At 42.2% G+C, this 21,104-nt stretch overlaps 1 protein-coding gene across 1 annotated transcript; it reads left to right on the top strand.

Annotated features, from left to right (window-relative positions):
- Positions 1–358: 358 nt before the first annotated feature.
- On the top strand, positions 359–19,886 carry tbc1d9 (TBC1 domain family, member 9 (with GRAM domain)). Its single transcript, XM_079278074.1, has 21 exons — positions 359–1,041; positions 5,753–5,863; positions 7,476–7,594; positions 8,309–8,537; positions 8,728–8,989; positions 9,531–9,738; positions 10,474–10,680; positions 10,822–10,986; positions 11,403–11,553; positions 13,356–13,570; positions 13,672–13,789; positions 13,879–14,164; positions 14,315–14,444; positions 14,747–14,845; positions 15,123–15,191; positions 15,340–15,580; positions 15,739–15,804; positions 16,203–16,289; positions 17,314–17,382; positions 17,656–17,759; positions 17,859–19,886. The coding sequence occupies exons 1-21, from the start codon at positions 921–923 to the stop codon at positions 18,657–18,659; spliced, it is 3,858 nt and encodes a 1,285-aa protein (XP_079134200.1). The 5' UTR covers positions 359–920; the 3' UTR covers positions 18,660–19,886.
- The last annotated feature ends 1,218 nt before the right edge of the window (positions 19,887–21,104 follow it).

Below are 21,104 nucleotides of genomic sequence, written 5' to 3'. Positions count from 1 at the left end.
GCTGAGAGACGTTATCTATGGAAAGAGTGGGTATATAACTTTTATTATGTCTGCTAAACAATCCGCTCGTGAACTAAAGAAATAAGGCCATACCCGAAACAAAAGTCAAGTTTAATATTATAATTTAAAAAGTGGAAAAGTGTTTTGTTTTAATTTGAAACATAATCACACTTTAATCATTCCTTCAACACCTCACGTGCCTCCGCCTCCTGCACGCTGACGGTGGCCAGTCGGTGACGCGCTCGCTTTATTTTGCGTGCGGCAGCGGAGAAGGGGGCGGAGAGAAGAAGACTGCCGTGATACGGACGGGTTTAGTGTTGAACTGTCGCCTTTCTGCTTCAGTCCGCGGACGGTCATCGCAGCCGGGAGAGCGAGCAGACGGTGAACTGTTTGTTTTGAACGTCTACAACGAGGTTTCCTCTGCGAAAAAAAACAGCAACGCACAGTAAAGCGCCACTGACGGGTTCACACCTGCCACGGAGCATGGACAACAAAGACTGATCCAGCACTGCGCCGCAGCAAACCGAGCCAGGCAGCCCACGAAACCTTCAAAGAAATGAATTCATTGTGTTTCATTTAAGAGCCTGTGCTGCACACAAGAGGCTTGTCCCGGCAGAGAAGGCACACACATTTTGTGTGCGCGAAATTTGGTGTTGGACTTCCATATTGCAGGCCGATCCGATCCGATCCGTGCACTGGCGGGTTTAATTATAGCAGCACTTACATGCTCGTCTTAGTTTCTCTCGGATATCCAACAGTAAACGATATTTGAAAGGTCGAGGAGGAGAATATCAGGCCTTTTATTTGTGTTTTAATAATTCAATAATCCCTGCTGGAGACACATCCCGGCCGGGAGCCTGTTAAGTGGACGCAGTCAGCAATCCTCTGTGTTCAAATGTTCCCTTAAAAACAGAAGAATCATGTGGGTCAGTCCCGAAGATGTTTTACTGGCTGGCGCGTTATGGATCACCGAGAGAGCAAATCCATATTTCATCCTCCAAAAACGGAAGGGCCACGGGGATGGAGGCGGGGGACTGGCGGGTGAGTCCTAAACCCACTGGCATGGATCAACAGCACAGAAAAATGTTTAATTCAAATTCAGAGGTTTTTGATGATGGCATGGTGATTGAGTGACGGTAGCTTACAATGTGTCAGGGGGAGTGTTTGTGTTTATGTCGGACATGAGGAAGGACTGACAGGATAATGTGAGGAGGATCACATGACCTGCTGTCACAGTTGGCCTTTCACCTGGATGTGAAGAGTTAAATGCTCGTATTCCCTCTAATTGATTTGTCAGTATCAGCCTGCTTTGATGAAGCTTCAATCTTTGACAAAGTATGGTGACATCAAGGGACAAAGTCCAGCACATCTACTCTCTGATCATACAGTGACTCCAGAAATTATGATATAATCAATACATGGCATACTATACTGCAAGAAAAATTTGATTTCAACCATTACAACAATGCAAACAATCGTCGGTTCAGTTGTTGTGCGGATGCCAATAGCTGTGGAGTCTCGGCAACAGTGAATCTATTTGAGACATGTCTGTTTGCTTGTTTGTGCTGAATCATTCCCCTTCCTCTTTCTCTCACTCCTCCTCCTCTCTCTTGCTTATTCCATCCAAAATGGGTCAAGCACCAGCAGGAGCATGAGGAAGAGCGTGAGGAAGACGAGGAGGAGGGTTGGCTTATGGAAATGACTCCTTGAGGTTCACAGTTTAACAGTCTGCTGTCCTGTTTTCTCTCTGAATTTTGAAATTTGATTCATTCTTTAAACTGGATTCAGCTGGTGTGGCTCTTTGTATCACGTTTTACAGATGAGATGCTGTTTAACATTTTTGAGGAATTAAACAAGAATATTAAACATATATTCTGGAATGTAAGAAGCTTAATAGAATCCTCTATCACTGGTGGATCCGTGTTGATTGGCTCAGTTTCTGTTCTCTCCTCAGAATTTCTCACTCGAGTCAGTCGGTGTCACTGCTCATTGAGCTTTAAACCAGCAACGAGTCAAGTCTCTGCCACTGAGGACCAGTCTGACTCAGCAGTGTAGATAAAATGGTCAGGTTAATGGATAAGACAACTAGGTGGTAATGTCTGGTTATAGTTAAGCCAGTTAATAAGATGCATTTCAAATTCACGTACTTCATCACATTGATGAAAAAGTCTTTGAAATCCAGCAACATTGTAAAGCAATGGTGGCCAAATACACGGAGTGATATTCAAAGAAGAGGATCCGAGGTATAAACGGTTTGGTAAATTCTCGTCTCGAGCTATACCGTCGTATTCACCAACCGTAGTCTGACTGACAAAGGTTTAAAGTCAACATCGAGGTTTGACTTAACATATTTGACCCTCTTTGATATTAATAATTAAAAATTACAGCTGCAGCCTCCTTTTCTCGGTCTGGCGAGTTCTTGCTTTGGCAACACAGAGTGTGCTAAGTGGCGCTAGTTGGTGATGTCATTGTTATGTAAATGCTGAGCTTGCTGACTTGTGCCGAGTGCCAGTTGGCACCATCGCCCAGTGACACTGGCACTGCCCACAAGCAGTTCTTCCAAGACGAGGGGAAACCAAATCCGCTGCACCAGGACGGAGCATTTTACATAGCCAGGCACAGATATGCATGTTCAGAACAACGGGGCTCTGATGCCGAGGCTGCCAGAGGGCCTGTGATGTTTGGTGGAAACAGGCAAATGTGTAATGGCTTTTGCTCCACTGCTCTGAGATATAATTCCTCCAAAGTCTGACAAATCAAACAATGGTTTCTGGTTCTCCAAATGTCCTCATCTACACATCAGTTTTATGTTCAACTCCAGTTCACCTCATTTATCTGAATCCATCTTTTGAAGGATTCATCTCCATGCACCGCATTGTGAACATAATGTAACCTAGTTTGTTTGCAAGAGAACCCCACAGGGAAGGTTGCAAAGATGCATAAAAATAAAATTTGACTTGACAAAGCTGACAGTAGGTCTACAGTGTGGGATGTACCTGCTCAGTTTAATGTAATTGACACATCAAGCCTGATACGCGACCAACAGTGACTTACAGTCTTATCTAATAACCGAGTTTGCATGCGCAGTGTTTTGCGGGACAGTGCAGAGCTGGAGGGACATTTTGAAAGGACGTCTTGGATCCTTTGTTGTCTGTATGTGGCCGTTATCATTAATAGTCAGCATGTTTAGAGAGGAAGCTAGATAATAATACAGAGCAAAACCTGCATTCATCCAACTGTAAATAATCTCAGAATCAGGCCATCGCGTCAGTTGTTGTGCAACACTCGAGCATAAAACAACACAACTATTTGAGTCCGAGTCAACATCATATTTCGCAATCCGGCTGCTAATTACTGTATGTTTGCCAGGAAGTGTGTCGTGTGTCATGATACTGACCCTGTTCTTCTGTAGGCCACACAGTGACTTTGAACTTCATGAAATGGTGAAGGAGCTGTACATATTGCATCTGTGTAAACATGCATGTGATGATGCTGATGATGCAGGCTTGTCTCAGGTTTCTGTTATCTGAAACAGTATGGATTACTCCGTTTTGATGGCGATTTTTATCCTTTGCGTGCTCAAACATCCTACACGAGCATCCTCCCACAAGCTGTTCAGTTTTGTCAGAAAGAGGCTTTAAACAAAAGAAAGACGTAGCTTCCCCCCCCCCCCCCTAATGTTGTTGGTTTTGGTTTCCTGCTCCTTCACTGAGTGAAAAACAATAACGTTTCAGAGAAAGTGATTTGTTTTGCTCTAACAATATAGGAAGCTGTGATTGTGTTCTTGTTCTTGAGAGGCGGAAAGCATCACATTATTTTACAGCTTGTTTTCCTCACAAGGAAAGTGTTTCTCTATACCCCTCCAGAGAAGAATAGACGGAACAACCATTACAGCTGTGTGTTGTCTTTTTTTTGTTTTGTAGGTTGCGCACCCACTCATTCAGCTTGTGGAAGGAAATCTCTGTGAACGCAGAAGTTGGAACAAGCAGTCACATGGATTTTGGTGTGATGAGTTAAAGCTGCAGAGGCATGTGATGTCCGGGGGTTGCACGTTGTAAAGTAAACGACAACCTATGATCAGTCAAGGCGACGAAACGGCTGTCTGTCTGTTTGGGGGGTTTGACTTAAATCAATGCTGTCGGAGGAGGAAAAGGTGGCTGTCAAGTGGTCTGACACCTTCAGTGGTCTCCTTGCTGGTTTGTACCCCCGAGTTTCCTGCGTTAAACCTCAACTCACACATTGTAGGCTGAACCACTCATTACACGCAGCACAACTTAAGTCCAAATTGGCTGCTTTTCATGACATTTTAACCGCACAACTTAAAGAAATCGCTGTAGATACTTTCATTCGCTGCATCACATTGGTCTTAAAGGAAAAGCTGTGTGACACATTTCATCCTTCTCTTGAAGTGTGAGCAACTGTTGAACATTTCAGTTCTGACTTTTAAACCTTGTGATTTTATTTTGTCAAAGAGGAAGTTGTGTTCCTCTTGGGACTAAACCAATGTGTCAGGCTGAGTTTTCTCATTAGTTTCAGTATGATTTTAGAATCCACTTTAGTTGAATAACTCCTTCAGCCCTGTGGACAGCGTGGTTACAAATTCAAGGGAGTCATTTATGTGTGTGTGCTCTGACACTATGACATGTGGGTTGACAGTCACCAGCTGACTGTATCTACTGGCCACTGTTTTAGAGACGTCACGTCTCTGCTATTGAAACAGAAGTTGCTTTATTGCTGCTTTTCTTGAGTGTTCATCTGGACAACATGGTGTAAGGGACTGATGAGGACCGTAAGGAGGAAAATGATATGATAATAGGATGTGAAAAATGCGGGTAAAGGGAGAGAATAGTTTACATAAAGAGGGTAGAAGGCAGACAGAGTGAATGATTGTAACTGTAGTCCATGGTCTTTAAATGAGAGAGGGTCAGTGAGTCTGAAGCACGCAGTTGTACTTTTTTAAATGATTATTTCTGGCTTGTTTTCATCTGAAAATGAGAAAATATTTCAGCTTCACTCACTTGGCTCCCCTCTCTCTCTCCCCCCCCCCCCCCCCCCCCTTCCTCCTCTCTCTGTGTGACTCATACTGTGTTTGCCCTGATGAGCTGCTGGACAAAAATAACCCGTCTCTCATGGCAGTTCAACGTATATATACCTGCTCTGAAGAAAAGAGACTGTTCACGGCTAACAACGGCTTGGAAACTGGTATCACAATGGCAAATTAGCCAGCTGTAGTTTTCTAAATCCCAAGCCATTGTGGTAACTATTTCTAATTTAAAAAGGTTTTAAAATCTGCTCTCAGATCAGTTATACGGCGTTATTAAGAACCGTTTCACACCACTGGTTATCTGTCTTCATTTATCACCTGGCTTTAAATGACAAAATCAATTTAGTTATCAAACACATGCAGATGTCATGCAGCCTGCCAAGTCAACAAAGGCGTTCTATGCAAAGCGTACACATTCAAGGCACAGGATGTTTTCACATGGTTAAACCACAACACCTCATGGGATTCCCCTTTGTTTATGCTCTTTTAAAAAAAACATCATTTACATTTGTTGTATGTCTGTGGGGGCTTTTGCTTCACTGCTGAACACATTTATAGGTTAACTTGCGTCACGAGTTAATTTTAGAGTGTGTGTTTTATTGTTGTTGGACCAACACAAGGAGCTCTTTATTTAGCCGAATCTGAAGTGTTTTGAAGTCGATGTTTGGCTCTCTGCCTTTTAATAACTGTATTTTTGGGCTCTTGCAGGTTTGCTGGTTGGGACCCTGGATGTCGTCTTGGACTCCAGTGCTCGGATGGCCCCGTATAGGATCCTGTACCAGACTCCTGACTCTTTAGTTTACTGGATCATTGCTCATGGTATGTGCACTTCAACTCTTGGCTCCAAAACAATTCTGAGAAAAAGCATCGAACCTCAAGTCTACTTTGACAATTCAGTTTGTTGGTTTACATCACTTAAGGTGCTTTAATCTGCACATTTTAGATATACAGGTATGGGTTACTCCAGTATAAACCTCTCTGTGTTTTCACCCCTTTCACATCTCTGCCCAATCCAACACACACACACACACACACACACCACATAATTCTCCAACATCCTGCCTTTTTCCATGTTAGTTCCTGAATGCCAAGCATTACATCATGCCCCGGTGGGTTTAAAGAGCAGGATTACGGCATCAGGGGCAGGAATCGATGCTCAAATATGAGTATATTTTGTGCTTTTCTGCTTATTACTTGATTGGGCTTCATTATGATTCCACTTCATCTGCTGGTATCTCACAATAATGTAATCTGCATATTCTCTGTATGCAGAGCTTCACTTGTTATTTCCAGTGAGTGACAGTCTGAGGCAGGAAATCATGCAAAGTAGCAACCACACTCCAAATTGATTGGAAGCAGCACTCTTCTTTTGTGCAGCGTCATTGACTATAAAATAATGTCAGCAAAAGCTTTGACACTTCCAACTCAAAACCAGGGCTGCAACTAGCTGTTATTTAAATTTGTATCAATTCATTTGCTGACTATTTTCTCGATTTAGTCTACAAATGTAAGAATAGTTGGCATACTCAGGGTATTAGTTTAATATCAGAAAAAAACAATAAAATCAGCTAATGCTCCCATTTGAGAAGCTTTTATGTGCACAAGTGGGAGTTCTGAGGCAATAAAATACAAATCACAAATGTTGGGAACACATAGAAATAAATCAGGATGATGCTTGGTAAGATTATGAGACCAAACTGCTGTAATTATTTGTAGTTTCAAATTCAATGAGGATGGGACGGTATTGAAAACGGCAGCAACAATGAGTTTGAGTGCAGTGTGCAACTTTGCATTTAATTCAGCTGTTCCCTGCTAAATGAGTACTGTTTGTGCTCGCTGTCTGAAATGGAGGCCGACAGAAGACTGGCCTGGCTTTGAAATGGCAATTGCTTCCCTCCTCCTCTCCCTCGCCACCCCTCCCAGCCCTCAAGTCGTCCACCCAGAGATGGAGGAGAGTGGAGCAGTCTGGCAGACGGGGCTAATTTAGTGACTGTGCATTCACTGAAGGGCTGTGTGCAGCAGTGTTGCGGGATAATGGTCCACAGTGGCAGCCATTACTGTGATCGGTTTCTCCGGCAGCGAAAAACAATTTCTGTTTTGACCTCACTGATAACAGTAACAACATGATCATCATCGTGCTGCTGTTGGACATGGAATATATGCATTTCATTTAAGATTTGGCTTACACTGATGCTTTTGCCATCTTCAGCCTTTCCTCCAGTTAAATTGGATCTCCTAACTCACTGTTTAGGAATACAAAATACCTCAATGTCTCTGATTTTGCATGGTCATATTCTCCCATCAATCCACGTGTGGCCCAGTGCTAGATTGTGACCATACTGCCAGTTATTTCTGGAACCTTACACCATCATTATCCTCCTGTCAACCCAGTTGCTGAGTGCTCTGACTGTCTCTTCTTACTCCTCTGCAGGAACCTCCCGTAAAGAGATTACAGAGCACTGGGAGTGGCTGGAACATAACCTGCTGCAGACTCTCTCCATATTTGAGAACGAGAATGACATTACCACCTTTGTCAAAGGAAAAGTCCAGGTAAGTCCTGAAACTGTTTGATGTTTGCACTTTAAATCAGGCATTGTCTAGTAACCACCACAGAGCAAAACAAGTGAAGTACTGTAAATATTATAGTGTAACCTCCTGCATGATTTGAGCTACTTCCAGACTGGACCAATCAGAGCAGTGATACCAGGACATTACTTAAGATATATGAAAACGTATGTCTGTTGTTGTTGTTGACACAAAATCAACAACACAACATCAATTGAATACAATGAATTAATTGCAGTCATTAAAGAAAATTCAAATAGTTTCAAGATGGTAACAATTATCATACAAACTAAAAAGCCAAAGACTAAACAAATCCGACAATTATACACTTTATCTGGCAAAATTCTTTATAATATGATGCAATAATATGTATATTTAACAATGTATTTATTCAAGTGTTTTTATGGAATTATCAAGAGAGAATATATTGTGACATGCTGCACATTCATTTAGAAAATATAACTGAAAAATACTGGTTTGAGTGGTATGCTTTTGCTTGAGTTTAAGGTGTGCGATAACGACCTCCAGCCAGAGTACATGTGATGGTGGTGCAGTATTTTTCGATTGGAAGAGAATCCGTAAAAGCAGCGTAGCAAAGACCACAACTGCACCTTCAGCAACTCTCATCTACTCATGAGAAACGTGTTTTGCCGTGCCCCAGCTCGTTACCTCTTTCTCTTTCTGACCATCTTGCCTCAGGGCATCATTGCGGAGTACAACAAGAACCACGATGTCAAAGAGGACGACGACACGGATAAGTTCAAGGAGGCCAGCTCCAAGTTCCGTAAGCTGTTTGGAATGCCGGAGGAGGAGAAGCTGGTTAACTATTACTCCTGCAGCTACTGGAAGGGCAAGGTGCCACGGCAGGGATGGCTCTACCTCAGCATCAACCACGTCTGCTTCTACTCCTACTTACTAGGAAAAGAAGGTTGGATATATTCATTTACCATTCTACTGCCCTATCTTTATCCATTAGCGATACTGATACCTTTTATTACCTAACTTTGTCAAAGTCTTTAACTTTTGGAAGTCTTAAACCATATCCCAAGGGCTACTTCATGCCATTGGTTTGTCTTACATTGTCAACATATACTGATTTCTCTTTTTGTAACTGTTAGTCAAACTGGTGGTGCGTTGGGCAGATATCACCCAGCTGGAGAAGAGCGCCACCCTCCTCCTGCCCGACGCAATCAAGGTGAGCACCCGCGTGAACGAGCGCGTCTTCTCCGTCTTCCTCAACATCAACGAGACCTTTAAGCTGGCGGAGCAGCTGGCCAACATCGCCATGCGTCAACTCCTGGACAACAAAGGCTTCGAGCAGGACCGCTCGCTGCCCAAGCTCAAGAAGAAGTCGCCCAAGAAGGCGTCGGCACTCAAGAGGTGAGAAAGAGCACTTAATGCTCGTCAATAATTCATGTCGTTGAAGCATGTTCATGACATGCAGTCGATCGAACATCAATTTGTTATGGTTGGTCGAGCAGGTGGTTATCCAGACACTTAACGATAGAGGATGAAAGCCTCACACTGTGTTGCAAGTTTAGGTTTTACAGTTTAACTGCAAAAGTACGTCGTACGTGTGTTAGGAAATGGGTCTCTGCAAGCCCTTAGGAATGGCCTCAAGAGCCCATTTTTGCCTGATCATCACATTTTATGTAAGCATGATTTGGTTCCACTGCTGTCTGGGGTTGTATGATGGTTGCTCTTGCACAACGCTTCACTGTATCTACATGGATGCTGCATTGCCAAGTTGTGTAACATGGGGAAATGAAACCGTCCACTCGACTGTTATTATACATTTAACAGGGTAGACTGTGCAGGTATTATGTTGCTTATAATGCCTGATTATGTCAAACCAAGCTGTTAATAACTGTTAAATATTTAATCTGCCATGTAATATGACTCTGCATTTGATATCTTTCAGGGATCTGGATGCGAGAGCTAAGAGCGAGCGTTACCGGGCGCTCTTCCGTCTACCGAAAGATGAAAAACTGGACGGACACACAGACTGCACCCTGTGGACCCCCTTTAACAAGATGCACATCCTGGGACAGATGTTTGTTTCCACCAACTACATCTGCTTCACCAGCAAGGAAGAGACTCTGTGCAGCCTCATTATCCCGCTACGAGAGGCAAGTTGTTCCGTCTAAATGTCTCTTGTTTGTTTTTGTTTTTTTAACAGCTTGCAAGACGGTTGACTTTGCTAATAAGAGTTCAAATAACTGACAGATAAAGTCTATAAGTGTCTTGTTGTTTGACAATGGTGTCTGGTCACTGTAAGAAAGTACACAAAGTATAAACTAGCTTGTTTCCATTTCACGTTTACTAAATTGCCTTGAACCATTAGAAAGTAAAGGATGTCTTAGCTTGTAAATGTGTGAATCGGTTTCTAGGAAACATCAGCGCCATCCAATCAAAGGCAATTAATTAATTAAACGGGATGTAATCTAACTTTCAGAAGTAAGTTAAAGAGGCCAAACAATATGCTAAACTTAGCTCAATGTTAATTCACGTATGGCTTTTATTTATACATTCTCTGATAAATAGGTTCAGAGTATTCAAACTGTTTGTTAGGCAGATTAAGTTAACCTAATTTAGCAACAACCAATCCTTCGCTCAGAGCTACTTTGTGCTCTGCAAGATGTTTTCATTGAATTGGGCTACGTTTGAACTTTATTCTCCTGGAATAGAGCATTTTTTAGTATTCTATTTTATATTAAATTGCTTATCGTGGAAATAAAAGCTGGTTAGTGTCGTCTTCAAATGAGACTTGTTATTCCTGACACATTTTATACATGGCTGCTTGTCATTTATCATATCGTTTTTTGTTTAACTGAGATTGGAAATGTTCCCTGTTGTCTTTCCAGGTGACTATTGTGGAGAAGGCAGACAGCTCCAATGTGCTGCCCAGCCCGCTCTCCATCAGTACCAAGAATCGTATGACGTTCCTGTTTGCTAATCTGAAGGACCGAGACTTCCTGGTCCAGAGGATTTCTGACTTCCTGCAGCAGACCAGCTCTAAGATCTATCAGGAGAGAGAGCTTACTGGCAGCCTTAACAGCTCAGACGACGAGGTGAAAAAATATGATTTTGTTTCTCAAACACCGAGTTTACTTCACGTAGAATCTATAAAACACTGTGAATAACTGAACAGTGGTGGTGACTGTGTCCATTTAAAAGCTCCAAAGCTTAAATATGGTGTCTGTCACCTCCAGGTTTACACCCAGCCTGGATCTCTGCTCTCCAGCAGCCCACAGCACAGTTTGAGCTCAGAAGGCGAGCGCACGTTCAACTTGAACGACAGCAGCGTTCCCACAGCCACGCAAGCCCTCATGACCATGTACCGCCGCCGCTCTCCTGAGGAGTTCAATCCCAAGCTGGTGAGATGAATGCACTTTCGTCGACTCCAATTAAAAGCAGTTCATCTTGTCGAGCACGCAAAACACTCTGAGAATATCCAACACAGAAGCAGAACAAATCAGTTGTTTTTTGCTTGCCTTTCCATAATTACCATTTTCACATCGTTACACTGCACGGATATTAAGCTGCATGGCGGATTGCTGGATTTTCCTGCAAGACTGTATGAATAAAGCCAGACCTGTACTTAAGCTCAATGCAATAGGACTGTCACCTTGAATTATACAACATTACAGCATTCATGCGTTTGTGGAGTGGGCAAGAAATCAATCTAACCACTGTTGTGTAATCGTAAAAGCAGGACTCTGACCGAAAAATGGTTACAATAATTGTGCTTGAGCTTCTGCATCTCATGAAATTTGTGTCCCTCTTTGCTCAGGCGAAAGAGTTCCTGAAGGAGCAGGCCTGGAAGAACCACTTTACAGAGTTTGGACAGGGAGTGTGTATGTACCGCACCGAGAAGACGAAAGAGCTTGTCCTGAAGGGGATTCCTGAGAGCATGCGCGGTGATCTCTGGCTGCTCTTCTCTGGTGAGCAAATGTTCGTGTAGGCCTGAAATACTGCAAACGTAAGCACGACGCACATTGTGCATATCGAACGGCAAATGATTCCGTCGTACACTGCACCTAATGAAACCACGCCCTGCATACTACGTGCTCACACATGATTTAGTGCTGGCTCTAGCCTTGTTGGTGCTGGAGCATTTCTCAAAATTGATAAACGCTTTTTTACATTTATGCTGAACTAACTCCCAGTTTAAGAACCCCGCCGGGTTAGGAGCCGAGAGGAAAGTCCAGGAAAATGTTATTTTCTGGGAGGCAAAACTACAGCGTATCCCAAATATGAACATACAGCAGCATATTCACAATGTGCTTTTATACTGAAATTAAAATATGCATGCATGCCTATGCACAAAGTTACTTTAGAAAACTATTAAGGCTACAACTACGAATTGTTCCTATTATAAATGTCTGTTGATTATAAACACTTTTAATGAGTTGATTTAAATGTTGTTGAATATTGCCACTACTGTAAATACTTAGTCATGCATATATATTAACATAGAACTCAATAATGTGTGTGTGAGAAACCACACATTCCACAGCATACACACACTCTACATGAGTGCCTGAACCCAACATTTAAAACCGAGCTACCAAACAATGGAATGACGAATGAGGAGCTGTAGCTTGTGACTGGCATTCTTTAACAACATGCTGCGTGTTCGTGTATGCATCCGCTCCAGAGTTTCCTGTGTACAGGCACAGTCGTGCAGAAGCTTGTACTCGTCCTCACCTGAGCAGAGCTGGGTTACAAAAGGCTCCTCCCTCACTCCCCAGTGACCCACTTATGGCTCACATGACCGTTGTCATAGCTGCATTGTATTCACCTATAGTCACCTTTACCTGCACCTCCTGCAATGAAACCTCCAAGAAAAACAAGTACCTTACTTATTTAAAACATTCCGTTTTTGACCTGATTGGCAGCTTTTTTTTTAGGACAAAGGGTGTAAAAACCAGTTTGGTGAGCTTAATGAGCCAGTGTTCTGAGGTGTGTGGATAACTGTGCTGAGAAAACGTGACGTGAAAAGAGTTTCTCCAGGTTTTACTGCAAAGTAATTCACATAAATACAATGAAATAAGTGTTATCGCACATCATTTTAAGGTTTGATGTTGAACACAATAGGTAATGTAGTTTACTATACTGTAAAAAACAGAGATATCCTACCTGGCTGACTGTGTTAGGCATTATAGTTATGGCAGTTTCCTTTATTTTTTAGTGAGATGTCTTTATAAATAGTTTTTTTTTTCTCACCAGCACAATCCCTTCTTTATCCATGAATGCATGATGTTTTATTGTTTTGTTACTTGTTAAAATAAAGACAAAGGGTTCAACATAAAGACAAAAATTCTCAATTAAGTCAATTTAAATTAAAGAATAAAATGAGCTGACAAAAAGGGTAGTTTAAGTGAAATAACAACATTTTGGTACTTTGCACTTAATAAACAGAAGCTCCAGCACCACATCCCGGTATAGATACTGTGATGGATATGTAGCCTGTTGGAACATAGTATTTAGTACTTTCTTTTAGTTTTTTCATGCTTCACTTGTATATGGTAGATGTCTATGATGTATGTGGTATTCTAGCTTTTCAATTTTTTACTTCTTCTGCACTTCCCCTGCATCAGATCAATAAACTTGATCTTATCTTATTGTGTTTAAATATTTAATAACCGCTTTGCACGTAAGCAACCCTCACAAGGACCGTTACCATCGCTCTTGTAGGAGGAGATTTTACCTTGTGTGTGTGTGCGTGTGTGTTTTTTCACAGGGGCGATCAACGAGATGGCCACCCACCCCGGATACTACGAAGACCTGGTGGAGAAGTCGTTGGGCAAATACAACCTGGCCACAGAGGAGATAGAGCGGGACCTGCACCGCTCTCTCCCCGAGCACCCGGCCTTTCAGAATGAGATGGGCATCGCTGCCCTCCGCAGGGTCCTCACAGCCTACGCGTTTAGAAACCCCAGCATTGGATACTGTCAGGTACACGCACTCCTCCTGTTTGGATTGTGAACATGAACTGGCAGAAACCTTGCAATCCTTGACAACACTTGAATTCACTCTTCTCTCCCTCGACACCAAAGGCGATGAATATTGTGACATCTGTGTTGCTGCTCTACGCCAAAGAAGAGGAGGCCTTTTGGCTGCTTGTGGCGCTCTGTGAGAGGATGCTGCCTGACTACTACAACACTAGGGTTGTAGGTCAGTATGTGCTTCTGTAATTCCGGGTGTTTTGATTGACAGCTTTCCAATGGTTTAACGTCCTCTTCCTTTCGCCACGTATTCCTCAGGAGCCCTAGTCGATCAGGGGGTGTTCGAGGAGCTCGCCCGCGAGTACGTTCCTCAGCTGTACGACTGCATGCAGGACCTCGGGGTCATCTCCACTATCTCCCTCTCCTGGTTCCTCACCCTCTTCCTGTCCGTCATGCCGTTCGAGAGCGCAGTTGTGGTGGTGGACTGCTTCTTCTACGACGGCATCAAGGTCATCTTTCAGCTGGCGCTGTCGGTGCTGCACGCCAACATCCACCAGCTGCTGGGCTGCAAGGATGACGGAGAGGCCATGACTGTACTGGGCAGGTAAGGAGAGGCAAAAGGGACAAGATATCTATCTTCTGGCTGTTTAGGGTGACTCTAAAACCCTAAAAACGACTTCACCATTTATCAGATATTTGTATCCCACAAGCCTGAAATAAGTCTAATATTTGGTAAATCATTTGTGTGTCGTAGATACTTGGACAGTGTCACCAATAAGGACAGCACCCTCCCTCCCATCCCCCACCTGCACTCATTACTGACAGACAATGGAGAGCCGCATCCAGAGGTCGACATCTTTAAACTAGTCCGCAGCTCCTATGAGGTATTTAACCTGGACGACAATGAGTCTGTCGTCCTCTGTGTTTGGTCGTGAGACGGGCAGCGAAAAAGTACAAATCTGACATTTATCAAGTGCCTCCTAATGGAGTTTTGTCATCCATTTTCTTTGTCGAAGAAGCTGTAATGAAATCTAGTGTATTTTCAATTTATATGATTTTAATTTAATTGAACTTTAAATGTATCCGAGGACACACGGCTGTCTCCTCACAATGACGCAACTGTCTCCAGCCTTCCACAGCTGGGTTGACCTATATTTCTCCATGTTTGTCCTTCTCTTTGCATCAGAAATTTGGTTCAATCCGTGCAGATGTGATTGAACAGATGCGATTCAAACAGAGACTGAGAGTCATCCAAACCATTGAAGATACGACAAAACGCAACGTGGTAAGGACCCCCTGATATAGCTTTATTGATACTAGAATTAGACACATGTTTAAAAGTACTGTATTTACTATAATGTTCTTGTTCAACCCTCTTGTGCAGATAGCAGACCAGTAATCAAGCACCTTTAAAATTCTCTTAGTGCTGCAGGTCAAAGTAGATTTGCGCTTTTAATGCGACATCGACATTCTTGTCATGATTAGATACTCTGCTCTCGTCACGCCTGACATTATTCTCTTTCTTCTATTTATACTTAACGTATTTATGCTGTGTGTTTTAGGTGAGGACTATTGTAACAGAGACTGCCTTTAGCATGGACGAGCTGGAGGAGCTCTATATGCTGTTCAAGGTGAGTTCCAGCTTACGTATTCATGTTGTGTACCTCCAGCGAACACTTACTGTTCTGCCACCGTGTTTTTACAGTTTACTTTTTACATTTAAGTTTTCTTAATTTGCACAGTATTGCACAGTACTCACCCGTCTCTTCCTCTCTTCAGGCAGAGCACCTGACCAGCTGTTACTGGGGCGGCAGCAGCAACTCCACTGAGGGTCATGACCCTAGCCTGCCCTACCTGGAGCAGTACCGCATCGACGTGGAGCAGTTCAAGGGCCTGTTCAACCTGCTGTTCTCCTGGGCCAACGGTGCCCACTCGGACCCCCTGGCTTTGCGCTTCTTCCGTCTCCTTGACCAAAACGGAGATGCTCTCGTCAATTTTCGGGAGTTCATCAGTGGCCTGGGTAAGACTAGCAAGATGCGTGTGTAAATATTCTGCAGAAGTAATGGTTTGTATCGTAGCAGATCAGCTGATAATTCACACTGTCATTATTCTTCTATTGTATCCAAGATTACATATACAGTTGAGATGTTTCTAACCTCTAAAGCGTGTTGGTTTTAGGTGTCCTGTGTCACGGGGACCTCACTGAGAAGCTGAAGCTCCTCTACAAGATGCATGTCATACCTGGTGAGTGCGTGCATAGATGCACTTCAATAAAAGTCGTCTTTAGGAAACTACAGAAAATATTATTCGGATTATTAGCTGTGCAGAAAAGAGGTGGCTCAGTGAAAAATGTTTGAGAGAAAAAATGTTGAGCTCTTTGTCACACTTGTCACACTTCACTGTCAGCATGCTTTTCTGTAAAATTTGATAGCTGGTGGTATTTTGCCCTTTAAGTCCTGAATTTAAAGGCATACATAGGTTTCACTTTTATTAACGTTTCTTATTTACATTAAAAACTGATGCGCCTAATATTTTCTTGGATTATTTTTTAAAATCATAATCTGGGATGAAATGACAAAGAAAGGTTGACAGAATGTTTTCGCAAGCCAAGTTTGTGAAACTCCTAATTTCTTTGCCCCCAGAAATCATTCACGAACCTGAAGAGCCTGACTCTGCCTTTGAGGCCACACAGTACTTCTTTGAAGACATCACTCCAGAAACGTCCATCGGTACGAACCCAAGAGCAACTTTTTTTTTGTGATCAAAACATTTGTGTCGCTTTGACGACATCCTTTCCACAGTAAGATCACTATGCAGGTGTACCACAATGATATAATATAACCACACATCAACATGAACTTTGTTTGTCGCAAACAGTTCAACTTTTTCCAACCTCCTTCCAATATTTCTTAACCACCTTACCCTCACCACAACACCCCCAACCTCGAGATGAAATTTAAAAAATGGAGATTACAGCTGAAAAAATAAATTGCATGATGAAAATAAATATCATTTTAATGAATAAAACAATAGAGGAAAACAAAAAGTACCTTAAGAACCCAATTCTGCCAATTACATAAAGTTAATACAAAGGAAGACACAAAGGGGGAAATGATGTCATCACTTCAGAACTTCACTTCACAATTATTTAGCAGAAGAGATTCCCCCCCCCCTTTAGTTCCCAACAATGTTGCTGTTTATATTGTAAAGGACTTGAGATTGTCATTGTCATATTTGCACAAGTGAAATTCGTTTTTTGTGGAGTACATGGGCATGTCGTGTGATTTGTTGGAACGTGTGGTTGTGTTAACCTTGAAGCCGCAGACATCGCGTGCCGCTTGCATTGGGTACACAGACATGGATGAAAGCATGAGCACAAAAGCAAATGTGTGCATAAGTAAAACTATGCTTGCAAAGGCACAAGCCTGCAGGAGAATCCTGTTGTTGAATATGCAGAAGACAGAGAAACTGCCTCAAACCGCTTTGGCTGATCCGAGAGCTGTTGTTTAGACATTAAACTTTCAGTAGGCACTGACGATGTACTGTTACGCTACACCCTGTCCTCGGTGTAGAGAAGTAGAGCAGGACTCTACTGCAAGAAAATACAGTATATTTCATTTAGTTTAATATTATATGAGGATGCTGCTAAAAGATGGGTGCTGAAAGTCCAGTCTAGCTGTTGGATTTGGATAATCTGACTTTTTTTTCAATTTAATTTAATTTAATAACAAATGTTTGATCCTCTCTCCTCAGGTCACGACTCAAAGTGCAGAAGTGAGCGGGATGATGGCTTTGTCAGAGTTACATTTAAGACTGAAAAAGGTATGCAGCATAATGCAAAAAGCATGTAAAAGCCTGAATGTATAGATCTAATACGACATACTACACAGTCACATTTGTCTAAAATGAGCGAAACAATGTTTAGCAGCCAAGAAAACTCCTGTTGTGTTCACACAACAGGTTATTGATTCAAGATTATGGGTGATTGTCGTGGACTAAACAGGATTGTAAAGTTTCCAAAACAGACATTTGTTTCAAAATGCTTTTCTAAAACCAAAATATGAGTTAATTACACATTCTTTGTACGTCATACAGTGAAAAAACTGAACACTCCTGAATATCGCCATTACTTGAAGCTGTGGAACCAGGAGACGAAAACTAAACAAGAAAACACAAAAGACTTCCCCAAGCTGAGTCAGGTAAGACTTCACCCTCGGTATCAGTTGTTATATACAGTACGTGCATAAGAAACTCTGTAGTTACAGTATAACTGACCGCTTGTGTTTTTTTTTCTCCAGAGCCAGTTTATCGAGCTTTGCAAGACCCTCTACAGCATGTTCAGCGAGGACATTGCAGAACAGGAGCTCTATCACGCCACGGCGACAGTCACCAGTCTGCTGCTGGAAATGGGAGAGGTGGGAAAGCTCTTCTCCTCCTCTGGCCGGAAGGACCACAACATGGAGGGTAAATCTGGGCCGAGCATGTGTACCAGAGAAGCCACAGACCCCAAAACCAGCCAGGAGGCTGTGCTCGATGGTCGCGATGACTGCTTTGCCCCTCCAGGTTCGGAGAACAAGCCGAGCCCCTGCGAGGACGGGAAGGGGGACGGAAGGAGCGAGCAGCTGCCACCTATGCAAGACATCAAGCTGGAGGACTCCTCTCCCAAAGACACGGACACATCATCCGCCATGCTGATCTCGGACGATGAAACCAAAGATGACACTTCGATGTCATCTTACTCGGTGCTCAGCGCAGGCTCCCATGAGCTGGATGAGAAGGTGCAGTGCGAGGACATAGCAGACGACACAGTGCTGGTGCGCAGCGGCAACGGCTCCGGTGGCGAAAGAAGCAGCAGCAGCAGCCGGCCTCACGGCGGCGGACCCCCCGACCGAGGGCTGCCTCACAGCACGAGCGTCGATAAAGACTGGACCATCACCTTCGAGCAGTTCCTGGCCTCTGTGCTCACCGAGCAGGCCCTGGTGCATTATTTCGAGAAGCCAGTGGAGGTGGCGGCTCGAATAACTAACGCCAAGAATGTTCATAAAGTCGGGCGCCGCCTTCTCTCAACGAGTGACGATGAGATCTCGCTGTCTGGCTGAGATTTCACGCGCAGACTTTTTAAAAAGGGAAACGTGGTTCTCAGTCGTTTGTGAAAAATGTCTCTGTGAGTTTTAGAGGACCATGAAGGTCCGTGAATGTGACCAAAAACTGCTGTTAGCGATGTATTTTACCGGATGTGAAAGACTTTTATGAACACAATCACTTGATTCTGTCCAGCGGAGAGGGAATAGGACGTTAATATGAAGGTTTGCCCGGATGAAGTCGGTGTGTACATGTCGTAGCTGTACTTTAAAAGACATGCATAGATGTTAATATTGTAATCTTCAGCACTCTTATGCTATGTAGATGTAAACGTCCACAGAAACAGTACAGTTCTAAAACTGGGGTGTTGATAGTCTACGTACGATCGCCTTACATTATATCCAGCCAAATTATCGCTTCCTTACTTTATGATTCCATTTCCTGTCGATCACAAAACGTTTTTAGTTTCCCTTCGAATGACAATATGGACAAATGATGTGAAAATTCAATGATGAAGTGAATTTTCATATATTGTGTAAACTCTTTCTGCCTCCACATCTTTTTAAAGCAATGTGCCACTTTGGCTATTGAGTGAAACAATTTTCTCTCTTTTACACACACACACGCACACACACACACACACACACACACACACACACACACACACGCCTACAAAATAACGTTGTGAACAATCACTCTTCAGAGTAATATACCCAATAATTGCCCGGGTGTGTTTTCTCCAGTAGTTTATTGGTAATACCATTTCTTTGTGACTCACAACTGATGGTTGAGGAATTCATGTGTTCTAAGAAATGATTACACTAAAAATGCTGTTGAATGAAAAGCCTGCACTTTCTTTATGTTTTCAACATAATGTGATCCACTAAGATGTTTTGGCCTTTTTTTGTACATCTTTTAACCTTTTGTTGCTGTGTACATTTTTACGTTGCTGTTTAAAACGTGTTTTTATGTGTCCAGGTATTTTTTTACTGTGGATTCCATTGCATTGTGTATCACTCCATCTAATTAAAACTACGGTATGATTGATTCGATGCTGCACAGTACGCCTCAAGGCTTTTTCATTGACTTAATCAGACTGAGTGCTCATGTATGACCGAGCACACAGTGTGTTACTGCCATCTGGTGGAAGATTATTTATGCTACCAATCATTCATTTACATGACAATGATTTTTAGCCAGAAAGTATGATTTATTTCATTATCATTTGTTCTTTTTAAACGTGTTAAACCTCTATTTACACAACCTAAAATTGGTGCTTTACAGTAAATCCAATATTTCTATAGTGCCTGACTCTAGTAGAGCGATGGAATGTAACCAAGTGCCTTTTTAAGGTACTTCAGAAACTATTTATTGCCAAGTATGTTTGCAAATACAAGGACATGGACATGGAGTTTGTTGCTTGACACTAACCATGCAATAGGATAAGACATCATTGAAAATAAAAATATGAAAGTTTACAATGGAATATGATAAACAAACAAAAGGTTACGTTGAAATAAGTATCTTATTTAAATGTATTTTTAAAGTATACTTGAACTTTACTTGACTTGCATTTTCATGTTATTTTATACTTCTACTCCAATAGATTTCAGGGCAAGGGAAACATTTGTTTGCAGATTTATATTTGATATACAAAACATATGATCAGTTCATAAAATGTTACTTGTTATAAAGCAGTGGAAGAAGTAAGCAAGTCTTAATTGTCAATTACTTATTTTTTATTACTAATCTGAATCTGCAAAGTCATTCAAAACATGTGGTGGTTGAGTAAAAAGTACAATATTTGCCTATGAGATGTAGTGGTTTAGAAGTATAAATTAGCATAGAATGGAAATACTAAAGTACTAATATTTCAAAATTGTACTGAAGTAAATGTTAATATATTCGTAACCAAAATCCATGAGGGCAATTGTGATGCATAATGAGCATATTTCCTATATTTAAGTTGAATGAGTGCAGGACTTTTACTTGTAACAGAATATCTTCACATTACACTCTGTTGTTACTTTTACTTTAACAAAATATCTGAATACTTCTTCAACCACTGATCTAGTAGAACTGGAGTATTAATACAGCAGCATGTTCATTATGAAAGAAGTACATGCGCATCTATCTTGCCTACAGTGGTTTAATGTAACTAAGCACATTTACTCAAGTTCTGTACTTAAGTTCACATTTAAGGTCCTTTATTTGAGTCATTTGTTTTCAAAAAGAAGCACCTTGAGTAACGAACCTCAGTTGGTTACAGGTCCTCTCTCTCTCTCTCTCTCTCTCTCTCTCTCTCTCTCTCTCTCTCTCTCTCTCTCTCTCTCTCTGTGGGCCGAACACACTGGGGTTGTGGCTCAGGTTAACCAATCACAGCAGAATTAGCTCACTTAAAACTGGACCTTCTGTTTATTGCAGAGACTTCCCCTCTCTGACACACGACAAAGCTATAAATG

This window comes from Melanostigma gelatinosum, assembly GCF_949748355.1.
Source record: "Melanostigma gelatinosum genome assembly, chromosome: 11".
Taxonomy (NCBI): Eukaryota; Metazoa; Chordata; class Actinopteri; order Perciformes; family Zoarcidae; genus Melanostigma; species Melanostigma gelatinosum.
This window is presented reverse-complemented; position numbering and strand designations above follow the sequence as displayed.

What these genes read in the sequence shown, in the direction of transcription:
- tbc1d9 (XM_079278074.1), top strand. Translation starts at nt 921, where the DNA reads ATGTGGGTCAGTCCCGAAGATGTTTTACTGGCTGGCGCGTTATGGATC. An exon ending in GCCATGACTGTACTGGGCAG is followed by an intron (nt 14,165 to 14,314) that starts GTAAGGAGAGGC and finishes TGTGTGTCGTAG; the next exon opens with ATACTTGGACAGTGTCACCA. An exon ending in ATACGACAAAACGCAACGTG is followed by an intron (nt 14,846 to 15,122) that starts GTAAGGACCCCC and finishes TGTGTGTTTTAG; the next exon opens with GTGAGGACTATTGTAACAGA.